Below are 14,342 nucleotides of genomic sequence, written 5' to 3' on the forward strand. Positions count from 1 at the left end.
TCTTTATGATTGAGTCAGAACAAGGAAGTTGTTTTTAGCAGCGCTGTCATGGAACAAAGACGAACATATCGCTCAGTCAATCTCGTTTAATCAATCTCTCATAATACTGTCCTCTACATAATACAAAAAGCTTCAATTAAGCAACTCAACGTTCCCTCGTTACTAGTTCTAAAGTGACGCTTTAGACTTATTAACGGAGGCTTGGGATCAACTGTCAAACTGTCAACTTGAGATTTGAATCTGTGGCAGAAGAAAGTAGTTCTGCACAAAAGAGCTTTTTTAAAGAAGGTTGTTTCTCATTTATTTACTCACGTGTGCCGTCGAATACGGCATAAACGCAATATCACTCGTAGCTGTGCGATATCGCACTGCTACTCGTGTGCTATTGCTCATATATACACATGCAAACAAGAGGCTAACAAGGAACAGGTGTAGGTAATGAGTTGCCATGGAACCAAACAAGTCAGCTATGGAAACAAAAGCTAACAGGAATCAGAGATGATTCGTGGCTCTTCCAACTTGGATCATGGGTGCCTTGATAGCCAATCACATTACAGCCTTGACGTCATTGAATTTCATTCAGAATTGTGCGACAGTCAATAACTGTGCATATGTATATAACATACAATAGAAATGAATGAGAAGTGCCGTAAACTGAATCATACCTGTCAGACAGTTGTCCGTGACTTCTCTTATAAAACAGCATTGTAAACTCTGAAAATAGATCAATACAAAATGAATGTTTACGAGGATTAGCTGATGGGCTGTCAATTCATTAAATTATAGGCTAAGCCATTTTACCACAAAAGCAGTTTATTCAGTGTAGTGAAGCCTCTCTTTCATTGACATCCATTAAAAAGAAGTAAAAAAAAATAATAATTCTCATTCTCTGCGTACCGCTGCAATTGAAGGCATTTCGCTTTTTCTTTTTGGCAAGCCTTCAAGTGGCTATGCAAGAACTAAACCTCTGGAAATTAAATCCAGACACAGCCAGACAAAAGAATATCAAAATAAAAGTCATAGAACACTAAACACACAGGAATTGAGACACTAGCAGACTTTTAACAATCAGATTATATTATGAAACATTAACCATGACAATACATTTTTTTTCAGTTCTATCCTACTCCTAATATATGTAGAAACTGTCTTTTAAACATTTTAATATAATTTTTTTCTAAAATAAATCTATTCTTAAATAACTTAAATCCTCAATAGATAGATAGATAGATAAGAATTGATCAATCTATCAAGCAGAAAAATGGGCCAGTTTACTAAAAGGTTTTTATTTTTATTATTTTTTTTATTTTCTAGCAAGTCAATTGAAGAGTCATGTGCCCCCTTATGGGCATAAAAGAGAGACCCATGTGAATACCTCGAAGGGCTTATTTGGCAAGGTAGCAAGGTACAATATATATAAGTAAAATAACTAACTGCTTATCTTTTTCTTTGTTTTTTACTTTATTACTATTACTATTATTTCTTTTTAGTTACTTTTAAGAATGTTCTTCAGTTTATTTGTATCATCACATCACACGCCTAGTTCATTTATAGGGGTAGCTAACATAGAATCAGATAAACATTTATTTTAGTTTATTTTAAATCGGAAATGTTAGCAAGGGATCAATTTAGATTTCAGAGTTCAAATTTTCTGCAAATCTTGTGACCCGACTCAGTGGATATTTGACTCATTGCACTTTTCGTTTGAGTGTCTGTTTGTGATAAGCTAAGGTGTGTTTATTTGGCTTAACGCGGATGTCACGTCCTGCTGTGTTGGTTTTGTGGCAGGGCTGTTGGACATGGGAGTCCTGCTGAGATGTCCGTGGCTGGGTCACAAGGTCTCCTCCCTCAGCATCCAACAGTTCCACTAATATTTAGTTCTATATTTGTCCTGCTGTGTGACAAGCAGTTTGGCAAATTGACACTCACCCTTTGTTTAGTAGCATTTTCAGGAACTTTTTCTCACAGAGCTTTTAGTAAACACTTATTTTACCATACAGTCATGGCCTATTGCTATTCCTGGCTCATTCAGGTCAGCTTAACTGTTGAAAAGAGCAGTTTGTCTTGAGAAAATCCCATAGGCACGCTCACGTTGTCATCGACACAATGCACAAACACAAACATAATGCCTCTTGCTGTCAGTGTCACTGCCGTTTGCCTCTTTGAACTGCTATCAGAATTATTTGAAGCACCTCTGTCTTTTAAATCTCACCATCTCTCTCTGTCCCTCCTCTCTATTTCTTCCTTTACATAGTGCTTCTAACTCTGCTCTATAGCGCGTGACCTCTCAAGCCAGCGATCCGCCCACCTCGTTCGGACTGTGGCCCTGAGATGGCCCAGACCGCTGCCCTAAAGCCTGGGGAGTGGTTGTCCTCTCTGGAGCACAAAAGAGCCACGGCTATCCGCTCAGCCGAGCCCGGCCCCCATGAACTCATCCAAGCGCACAGGGAACACATTAGCTTAGGCTGGGCTTTGTACGTCCGACTTTTCTCATGTGCTTCTTCATAGTTTAGCTAACACTTCAAGACCGTCAGGTGTCTGCATGGTTTGACCACTCCAGTTGCTCTCAAAGCGGTCAGCGCTCCAAGGCCATTTCGGTGTCAGGTCTTGTAGCTCTCCGTTTGCCACTCAAGCGAGAACGGCACAAAGCGGATCGCTCATTCTAAGGGTTTCTCGGGGCTTCTCCAACATAGTATAGGTAATCACAAAAAAATCGGAAAAAACACAGCCATGGTCTCAAAGACTTACCCTTTTTCTTGCTCCTCAGGAAAGGAGTTCCCAGCCTCTTTCAGGCAGTCGCCCAGCCTGCCTTAAACCACGATACAGGCGAGGAGAAGAGTTCAGAAGAGGATCGGAGTGACCTTGAGGTATGACCTCATATGGTTTCATAACATATCAATTCTAAATTCCAATGCTTTTCAACATACTCTACCGTTACAATTTTAACGGTTGATAAGATTTCTTAATGTTTTTTAAAAGAAGTCCCTAAGTCTGCATTTATTTGAAAAAAAAAATTATAATATTGTGAAGTATTATTGCAATGTAAAATAACTGGGTTACACTTTATTTTAAGGTGTCATTGTTACAGTGTAATATATTTAAGTACTGAGTTATATTAATTAACAACATATACTTACAATAGGATTAGGGAAGGTTTAGAATTTGGTTGAGGGTTAGTTGCATGTAATTATGCATAATTTAATGTTATTACTATGGTAAGTACATGTAATATATCTAACAAGGACACTAGAATAAAGTGTTACAAATAACTGTTATCTATTTTAATCTATTTTATAATGTATGATGGTAAAGCCAGGTTAAAGCTGAAGCCAAGCAGACCTTTCTCCTTCTTCAGTGTCACACAATCCTTCAGAAATCCATCTAATATGCTGATTTGGTGCCCAATGCGTGCGTGTATTATTTTCAATGATCTTATCTAAATAAAAGTATTAATTATTAAACTTTTGTTTTGAATAGTAGTGTAGATTCTCCCAGAAATATCTAGAACTATCAGAAATATTAGAAAAATCTGAAATATCTTATAATACAAGTAAAAACAACTGTTAAGCATGTTAAAAATGTCTGCAAAAACAGTGAGAATAATAATAAACCTTAAAACTTATATTTTTTTTAATGATTGTTAGTATTATTAACATTAATAATAACTTACATTCTGTAATATAATATACTTATTGCAACACAGTCTTGAATGGCTTTTTGTTATGAGAGTTCTTTATATTAAGAAAAACTCTTTCAGTAATCAGTGACATTAATGAACATGTATTGTGTTTCAGCTGTTTAGTCTGGTGAAGAGTGTGGTGGCAAATCGTTACAGAGATGTACTGCGAGAGTTTGAAGAGCTGGATGAGAAAAACACCAGACGTCTCACTCAGGAGGACATGTACCAGTTATTTAAAAGGTGACATACCATATAAGAAAAACATATTCACTTACATTTGTTTTCTTCCATGTTCTTAAGATTTTATTGTAATGTGATTGGTTACAATAAAAACGTCAGTATTTAACACTTTATCATAGTTTAATAGTAACAGCTCATTTAACAGTGAATGAATGCATGAATATCAAATGAATAATTGATCTGTTTTCAGACATAATGTCTTTATTATTTCTATTAGCATCTCAGTTTGATAGTCAGTACGTCAGAAGATTATCTGGGGAACATTTATATAGCTGTCTCCAACACACACACACACACACACACACACACACAGACTGCTGGAATGCGGAATGCATTCCTCCTCATTGTCTTTAGCACCATGCCGAATCACTGAATCTTTCTCTGCGGTGTTTAGTCCTGGGTTTCTCCCAGAGTCAGCGGTCGTGACACAAGCATCCCTTGTGTGTCTCACAAGACCTATACGGTCAACCCGAGTCTCCCAGCTCTGTTTTTTAGAGAGCTCTTGCACTCTTTTGTCTTCCAAGACAATGCCAACGGAAAGCAGGCCTTTTCTCTTGGCAAATGATGCCTTAATTGTGCAAGTTAACAACCTGCTCTTTTTTTCCCATGAATAACAATATATTTGGTGTACGGAGCCTTAGAGAGCTGCTGGCACGGTGAAGATCTGAAGCTGTGGGTTTTTCAATGGCCTACTGCACGCTTGTTTAGCTGTTCCCATGCCTGCTTCAATTTCAGCTTCATTGCTGTACTGTGTATCTCTGTTGTTCCTCTAATTAGGGGTGCTTGCAACCATTATTATTAAAGAGTGGTGCAAGGATGACGTCAAAACCCGGAAGACTAATTTGCCACTGGTTCCCTCGAGATTTTGCTATGGAGTTTTATAATGGGGATTTTCAATTTATGAGTATAATAAAGCCTATGGTAAACATACATTGACGATACTTTGGCGTTTTGTTCTACAACGTAAACTGCACACACTCACACCCCAAATGTTCTTATCTAGTTACTTATTAGAAACAAATGTTTTTAAAATAAAAATGACACTTTTTTTTGTTTTGTTTTTCTTTGTTTTGATTCATATTTTATTTTATTTTATTATTTTTTTTTATCTTAAACTTGTAACTCGTCCTGCACAATTTTTGCTTACCCATAGACTTGCATTGAAAAAGGGACCCCAGTCATATCTAGAGATCAAAATATCATAGTAATAATGTGGCTTTTTTTAGATTTCATAAACACAGTAAGTAACACCCCAACAACAAATGTTCAACCACCCAGAACATCTTAGCAATATGCTAACAACCACTCATAACTCCTAGCAATGCCCTGGCAACCACCCAAATAAAGTACTTTTAATAAAGTGCTATCATTTATATTTTTTAAATGTTAAAATAAAACTTTCAAACATATTTTTCAAGGTTACAAGCTGGTTTACACTTTATTTAGATATTTAGTCCACTTTAGACATTCTATTAACTACAAGTAACTTGTACAAGTAACAAATGTACTTGCAAAGTTACTTATAGTCAGTAGGATGTCATTGTCTGTATGAATTGCATATTTGTAGTTGATCTCTGAGTGAATCTGTGATCCATCTATTTTTATATCAACCCTCCACCCTTGTCTCTTTTCCTTTAACTTGTCATTTCCATTCTTTTGCCTTTCTTAGGTATTTACTCTCTTTTTTTTCGTTGTTGTGGTGAACTGAGTTAAGAGTCCTGAACTCTTCTGAACTGTTCACCCCATGTGAGAACCTCCTTCATTTCTATAAATTATTTATCTGTTTATTTACTCTCCTCCCTCCCCTCCCTGTGCTGTTTTTCCAGCTCTTCCTTTGACCCTTTTGTGATTTCTCTCCCACCCTTTTTTTATTCTTTTTCTACATCACCCTCTTTTATCTCTCTATTCATTTTTTTGGCTGGAATATGGCGGCAGGCCTAAAAGGAGTCGTGGTCTGAATGGGGGGCATCGCGAGTGGATTTGCATAATCTGTGGCGTGGCACTGGTGCACAGACACAGAGAGAGACGGTGCCAACCAGTCCAAGGTGAACTGAACTCTCCTCGCCAGCTCAGAGATTAGTGACACTAACAGGCTTTACAGCAGCCGAGTTCACAGAGGGTTTGGCTGACATATCAGTGCCAACTTCTGTGGCTCCCACAGTGAACATTGTGTATGTGTGCGTGTGTGTCTGGTGAGAAACTGTTGCTTCTTTGATTGATTCCTACAAGGCTGAGACAAACGCATACGTGTATGTTCACACAAATTCTTATGCGCACATACTCAATACAACACGGCCCAAACTGAACTGAAGAAACCTACTGAGGCACCAGAAAATGTTAATCCTCTATATTCAAAGTATATGAAACAATAACTTAAGAATCATTATTTGGGTCATTTTTTTAAATGTCAGAGTGCTTTCAGAATATCCACCAAATACAGTTATACCACCTTTAAGTCAGACTTTAATAATGCAAACTATTGGGGAGAACAAGGATAATTGCAACTTTTTGGGTTTTGCTTATTTAAGCTGTGGTCACAATAGAGAAATTTTGACATTTCTCTGGCAGAAAAGTTCCATTGTCAATAGTGTAGCGATGTATGAAGCACAGCTCACACAGAAGTCACTTTCAAACCAAGCAACTTTCAGTTGTTCAGTGCGGCAAATTCATGTGACCTGCTTGAACCAGTTGCGAAATCTACATTGGCAAATCTTTTCTGAAAAATTTCTGATCTCGTAGATTCCAATTTAATTGACTGGAATTCGCCTGCAAAAATTCAATGAACAATGAGTATATGTATTATAAAAACACCTTTACTCTGAAACTGTTTAGTACAAAACTTTCGGTTACACTTTATTTTAAGGTGACGTAGTTACATTGTACTTTTTCAAATAAGTACTGAATAATATTAATTAACTACATGTACGTACTATAGAGTTACGATTATGGTTAGTTACTTACAATTATGCATAATTTACTGTTATTACTATAGTAAATTCATGTAGTAATGTGTAACTATCACCTTAAAATAAAGTGTGACCAAACTTTCAAACACATTTCATAACACAATATAATTGTAACTATATATGTTTATATATGTCAATGAATGAAAAAGCTTTATATTAAGGATATATTGTAAATGTATACTAATATTAGTCAATACATAAAATATCCTTAAAAACTATAGGCGCATACTCAGATTATGAAAGGCAGGCTTTAATAATGACATCAGACAAACAGGAAAACAAAGAAAATATTGGCTGCTGAAAATTCTGTTTTGCCTTCACAGGAATAAAATACATTTTAAAAAAAGTTTTAAAATGTAATATTATTTCCACAGCATTGCTCTTTTACTGTATTTTTAGTCAAATAGATGCAGTTTTGGAGAGCCTAAGACTTCTTCCAAAACATTATAAAAATCTTACCAATCCCTCACTTTTGAATTATGTATATTAATGAACTGTGTAGTATATAGGTAAATATACATATATCCTTTAAAGCAGCATAACTATTTACCACAATAAATAATTTGATTTATTGTAAATAAAAGTATGTACTTAAACCCAAATGTAGCCTACATTTTTCTTTAAATATCCATGTTTACCATAACAGACAAAGATCAGGGTTGTATGATATAGATGAGTGTTTGTTTGCTGTCAGATCCCCTCATAGTGTGTCTTCTCACAGTACTGTCCTTTCTTTAGGCGTGACACTGTGTTTGTGTATCTGTGTGAGAGAAACTGTTGCTTCTGTGCTGTTGGTTGCCAAGTTTTAGCTTAAATTCTGTTCAAATAAAGGGGATGAGGGGGTCTTTAGGGTGTGGGGGGTTTAAAGGGTACAGTGTTTGTATTCTTCTAAGAAAGCGAGGTGTATTCTTTAGATTCAGATTATCATCTCTCCCTTTCCCTCTTCCCATCATTTATTCCTCTCTCCTTGTTTGCCATTCTTCCTCTCACCCTGCTCAGGTTAGCGCTCCATCCTGAGGTAACTCGTGGAGAAGTCCGGAGGTTGTGGTCCTCTTTGTTAACCCAGCAGGATGGAACTGTGGACTTTCAACAGTTTATACGTCATTTTGGCCCATCGCCCAAATCCTGCTGTTACCCCAATGCCAAGCACAATCCCCCCAAACGTGGAGACAATGACTTCATGCGCCTCTCTAAAAGACTCAACTGCGTCTCAGATATACTAGTGGATGCTCTACGGGCCAAGGTGGGGGCGTGATGTCAAAAAACCGCTGCAGTGGTGTAATGTTCTTTACCTAAAAAGAGCTGAGATATATGATTATGCTATTTAGACAATTTTCTGAACCTTTTTATCTCTCGCTCTCAACAGGTGGAGTTGTCTGTTTCTGAGCTCTGGACTGAGTTCTCCGAAATGGATTTTTCTGGAACAGGCTTTGTTAGCAGTGATGAATTTAAAGAGATTCTTATGAGTCTCTGTGTTCATCTCAGCCAGTATGAGTGCGATTTACTGGCCAGGAAGTTTGACATCAACCATGATGACAGGTATGTACACTTGCACGCAAACAAACATTATGGAGGATCAACCCTGCAATAAGTAGATTAATAAATAAATCAAGACATTCGTGCATAATACTTTTTATATGATTAACTAAACGGTAACACTTTACTTGAAGCTTTTATATATAATGCATTATAAAAGTACTTTTAATGCATTTATTAAGCCTTGCATGAAAATATATAATTGCATTACAATGTTCAGAATATATAATAAATTATATATACATATTTCTTCAAGTAAAGTGTTACCAAATCAACCAATGGAGATAATAAGCAAATATATAAACAAACAAATAAATAAAAATAATAACCATTATACACTAATAAATCTAAATGGTTTTGGAAATAAAACATTCATTCATTCATTCATTTATTCATTAGATGCTTCATAAAACTGAGGTTCCAGTCCCTTTTGCTGCTTCAGATATTTTATATATGTACACAATAAGGTTTGTGATACCGATAAATATAATATATTTAATGTATCAAATCCAAACAAAACCAACAATGTTTTATCAGTTGCAAGTAAATTGCCATAAACAATTGTGAAATAATATTTTATTTTAGGTTTACATAATACCACACCTCATACTTGGTTTGGTAATAATAAATCATAACTATTTATGACTGTAAACACAAGTATCATATGTTCGTGACAAATATTTTTTTCCAAATTTGGATCAAGCCTATCAAACCTGAATATTTAGAATGCATTTAAAATATATTTTATAGAGAATTTACATTCATCCTGTAAGATAATACATAACTGAGCATTTCATGTCCTCAAGGAATTTGTCATAAAGTTGTTTTCTTCTGTCAGTGTATCCTACACAGAATTCCTTAGGCCTTTTCTATCCCAGGGTCAAATATTGAAACATGGGTCCAATATGGCAGCTGCTCTGCAGACTCCCAGAGAAACTAAAGAAACTGTTACTCTGGAAACATTAAGTCGCAGGATCAGGAAAAAGGTGATGCATTGTTTATAGTTGATAATATGTGTGAATGCATGGATGAATATCCACATTTTGCTTATGTTTTGTTGTTGCAGCTCCAACGTAAGGCCAGGGCTCTTAGAAAGGCCTGTGCCCGGCTGGATGGCTCCAGCACTGGGCTTCTGTCTGCAGCTGAGCTGGGTGCTGTGCTACAGCTGTGGGGAGTGTGCCAGAGCCAGGAAGAGCTGAAAAGTGTGTTCTCTACCCTTCACACCCACCCCACTGGACGCCTGGATTACCGCCCGCTCCTAATGGACAAACACAGGACATCCAGTCACAACCAGCAAACCAAACACCAGCTCAGCCAAAGGTGTCAATAGGTCAGAGGTTTATAACAAATGATGGCTACATTGGCTTTATAAATGTGTAAGTTGGAGCTGTCACCACTTCTTCACAAAGATAGATGGAAGTTAATGTTTTAACTAATCATATTAACCCTATTGGCTTCATGTAGGTGGGCACAATCGAAGTTATAATCATGCTGTAAACATTATTGTTTTGCTTTATATTAGATTTGGTTGGTTGGCATGAATTGTATTTCAAAGCTTTATACAGTAAAGTGTTTGCTTAATAAAATCAAGTCAAATAAAATTAATTTGTCAACTGATATGAATGCAAATTATTTTACATTGATTATACATTTAGTTGAAATACATTTAGGAAGTTGACGTGACATACTATACTACATCTAAAACTTATTTTAAACATTTTGCTTATTTTTTTAGTATTTAGTATTTTTAGATTTTTGCATATTTGTACTATACAAATTAATTTGGCACAATGTGCACTACCATTTAAAAAAAAAAGAGGAGGGGGGGGGGGGTTAAAAAACAACAACTTTTATTCAGCAAGGAAGCTTTTAATGAAATTAGCATTAAAAGTGACAGTAAAGACATTTATAATGTTATAAAAGATTTGTATTTCAAATAAAGGCTGTTCTTTTCAACTTTCTTTTCATCAAAGAATCTTGAAAAAAAGCAGCACAACTGTTTTCAACATTGATAATCATAATAAGAAATGTTTCTTGAGCATCAAATCAGCACATTCAAATGATTTCTGAAGGATCATGTGACACTGCTAACTGGAATAATGGCTGGAGAAAATTCAGCTTAACAATCACAGGAATAAATAATTTTTTTAATATATTAAAAATATATATTTTAAATTGTAATAATATTTCACAATATTGCTGTTTTTAGAGTATTTTTTAATTTTATTAAAAACATAAATAATAATAATAATAATGACCTTAAACTTTTGACAGTAGATAAGGCTACTGTTGGTGTAAATTAACATCCAAAAAGTTGATTTAAAAATGGTGAAAAACTAAAAGGAAAATGATGCTGTCACTATCATACAGACTGTCGTTAATGACATCATGTGCAGTTGGAGGAGTAATAACTTCTGCTAATGCTAATACATCTATTCAAGATCTCCAAGATGCTGCTGTAACGAACATGGCACCTAATGACTACTTAACTGCTTTTGTTCCATGTCATTTTGCTTATTTTTGTTTGATTCATCGCAGGTTCCCTCATTCGTCATTTTCCGGAGTTTCCTAGTGCATTTTACGCACATGCGTATGCGTAATTGAGTATGACAATTAATAGGTAATTTTCATTGCCATATAAGTGAAATTACTGAACTTAAATATACGAGCTTGATAAAAATTATCATTCTAGAGGAAAATTTCAGATGGCACTTAGAGGCTTTTGCATCTGAACTCTTCATATATTTAAAATTGAATAAAAAGATATGGAATGTAGAGAATGTTAGGTTGCTTATTGTGCTCAAGAGCATGATCCATAAGTCCACATATCATTTAACAAGAAACTATGCTTCTAACCACAGCTCGAGAGCCATAGTTTGTTTGCAATGCTGTTTGATGCTGAATGTTCGTTGGAACTATGGTTTCGGGAAAAGCCAAATTGTTGAACTATGTTGGTAACAACGGAACTTGCGACCATAGTTGACTAACAATGTTTTTGGGAAACGCACCCCTGTTTAGTTTAATTTACCTTGCTTCTGTTTGCCTGAGTTTTCGTTCCTTGTTTGTTACCATAGTTTGTGATTGAGTTTTGCACCTGCGCCTTGTTCTGTTGATTATCAGTCCCTGTGTATATTTAAGCCCTTAGTTCTCTCAGTTCATGGTCATCAACCTCAAGGTTTCATGTGTAATGTGAATATTCTCTGTGTTTATTAAAGTCTCTTTGTATCAATCATTCTGCATCACGCATATTTTTTGAATCTTTGGATTCTATACACAGCATCTCGTCACAGAACCCTGAACCACTGAATAAAAACAGAGAAATAGACAAAGCAGCAACGTTTATTGCCCTTGCCCTTGAGTGTCTTCTTTTGTTGGATTTCTCAGCCCGGTTCTGTGAGTTAGCCTAGTACTCCTGTCTGGATGAAGACACATTGAAATCTATTTATCCACAACTTTCCTGCGAGTCTTAATGGGCGTCGCCATGACACTCGATACTTCCTGTTGCCGGTATCTCAGTTCCGGTTTAGCGTAACGCTCAATGAAGCTTGCACACAAGGGATACTTGCGTCGCGGTACAAACGGGTGAAACTGATTACTGACAAGTAGTAATGCTGACAGATAAGCAATGGCTCCTTGTGGCTCAACGTGTACCGTTGTCAGGTGCACAAACAACACGCGAAAACTGAAGGATTTTATGAATGGGAGTTGTTTCCAACATAAACGGACCCTCTACGCAGAAAGAGTGTTTCTTGTAACTCTACTTAGAAAAAACTGCAGTACAACTGTATATATTTTTAAGTGGTATGTTTATTGTTTTCAATAATGTGAAAATTAATTCGAGAATTAACTTGAATGTGCAGCAATTTGTACAAATAGAGTGTATGTAGGCCTACTATATTTGTTGTAGCCATTAAATAAGAGCATTTAGTTTCATATTTGTTCAAATATTATAATGTAATTTTTTCCATCTATGTTGATTATGAAAAGTGAACACCATGATCATCTTCATCTTTGCAGCAGACACTGACAGAAAACACTAGTTTATTAATAAAAATCAATGCACGCGTGTCACTGGATTTACAAATGCACATCTTGCTTATTGCACGCACACTCGGCACATAGTCGAGTCCCAAAATAGATAAATAGCCCTGGATAAGATGCAGTAGGCATTTTTGAGGAAAAGTACTTCAAGCGCCATGCGCTAGAGCCCAAGAGGATGCCACACTCCGGGTGGAGTGGGCCGTCACACCAAGGGGGCATGGTCGACCTTGCTGCTGGTAAGCCAAAGCAATGGCGTCCACTATCCAGTGAGACAACCTTTGCTTGGAGAGAGCCTTTCCCTTCAGCTTCCCACCATGACAGACAAAGAGCTGGTCTGAAGTCCTGAAACACTGCGTTCTGTCTACGTAAGCATGGAGGGTGCGTACTGGACAGAGCAGTGCCAAGGCTGGGTCTGCCTCCTCCGAGGGCAGCGCTTGCAGGTTCACCACCTGGTCTCGAAAGGGTGTGGTGGGAACCTTGGGCACATATCCAGGCCGGGGTCTCAGGATCACGTAAGAGTTAGCCGGTCCAAATTCCAGGCACGCTTCGTCAACCGAAAATGCCTGCAGGTCCCCTACCCTCTTGATGGAGGCCAATGCAACCAGGAGCACTGTCTTCATTGACAGGAACTTAAGCTCCACTGATTGCAGAGGCTCAAAGGGAGCACTCTGCAGAGCAGTTAAAACCACTGAGAGGTCCCAAGAGGGAACAAGAGGAGGGCGAGGAGGATTCAGTCTCCTCCCTCCTCTCAGGAAACTGATGATCAGGTCGTGCTTTCCAATGGACTTACCATCAACTGCATCATGATGTGTGGCAATGGCGGCACCATACACTTTCAGGGTGGAGGGAGACAGCCTTCGCTCCAACCCTTCTTGCAGGAAGGAAAGCACGACACTGATCGGGCCTTTCGTGGGTTCTTGAAGTTTAGAAGAACACCAGTTGACGAAGAGGTTCCACTTCAACGCATAGGCATGTCTCGTGGACGATGCTCTAGCGGAAGTGATGGTAGCCACCACCGCTGGTGGTAGGGTACTCAAACCTGCCTCGTCCCATCCAGGAACCACACATGGAGATTTCAAAGATCGGGACGAGGGTGCCATAGGGTGCCCCGTCCCTGAGAAAGCAGGTTCTTTCTCAGAGGAATTGGCCAGGGAGGTGCTGTCGCGAGGAGTACTAGTTCTTGGAACCAGGTGCGGTTGTGCCAATACAGGGCAACCAAAATTACCTGCTCCTCGTCCTCCCTGATCTTGCGCAAAGTCTGCGCAAGAAGGCTCACTGGAGGAAACGCATACTTGCAGAGGCCCCGCGGCCAGCTGTGCGCCAGTGCATCCGTGCCGAGCGTGCCCTCGGTCAGAGAATAAAACAGGTCACAGTGGGACGAGTCGTGGGAGGCAAACAGATCTACCTGTGCGTCCCCGAACTGATCCCAAATCAGCTGAACCGACTGGGGATGGAGTCTCCATTCTCCATCGAGAGGCCGAAACCGAGACAGATCGGCTGCACGGTTCAGGTCTCCCGGGATATAAATGGCTCGAAGCGACCTCAGATGCTTCTGACTCCATATGAGGAGGTGGCGGGCGAGTTGCGACATACGACGGGAGCGCAGACCACCTTGTCGGTTGATGTACGCTACTGTGGCGGTATTGTCTGATCGGACTAATACGACCCCTGAGCAACGCACAGAAGCGGTGCAGGGCGAGACGTACAGCCTGCAACTCGAGGCAATTGACATGCCAAAGGCGCTGGGGTCTTGTCCAGGAGCCCGCGGCAGCATGTCCATTGCACATGGCGCCCCAGCCCATTGTGGAGGCATCTGTTGATATAACAACATGCCCGGAAACTCGTTCTATGGGCACTCCAGCCCATAGAAAACTGAGGTT

The 14,342-nt window shown here is 38.3% G+C and overlaps 1 protein-coding gene across 1 annotated transcript in view; it reads left to right on the forward strand.

The window, feature by feature from the left end:
• LOC311286190 (EF-hand calcium-binding domain-containing protein 6) overlaps positions 1–10,030 on the forward strand; it is a 33,920-nt gene extending 23,890 nt beyond the window's left edge. Inside the window, exons 13-18 of the mRNA XM_084402292.1 lie at positions 2,768–2,867; positions 3,795–3,919; positions 7,885–8,128; positions 8,252–8,424; positions 9,260–9,407; positions 9,488–10,030. Of these exons, the coding sequence (XP_084258418.1) occupies positions 2,768–2,867; positions 3,795–3,919; positions 7,885–8,128; positions 8,252–8,424; positions 9,260–9,407; positions 9,488–9,751 (1,054 nt within the window). The 3' untranslated portion in view covers positions 9,752–10,030. The remainder of the gene's footprint in view (positions 1–2,767; positions 2,868–3,794; positions 3,920–7,884; positions 8,129–8,251; positions 8,425–9,259; positions 9,408–9,487) is intronic.
• Positions 10,031–14,342: the final 4,312 nt, after the last annotated feature.

The sequence above is a fragment of the Rutilus rutilus genome, assembly GCF_951802725.1.
Source record: "Rutilus rutilus genome assembly, chromosome: 2".
NCBI classification, from domain to species: Eukaryota; Metazoa; Chordata; class Actinopteri; order Cypriniformes; family Leuciscidae; genus Rutilus; species Rutilus rutilus.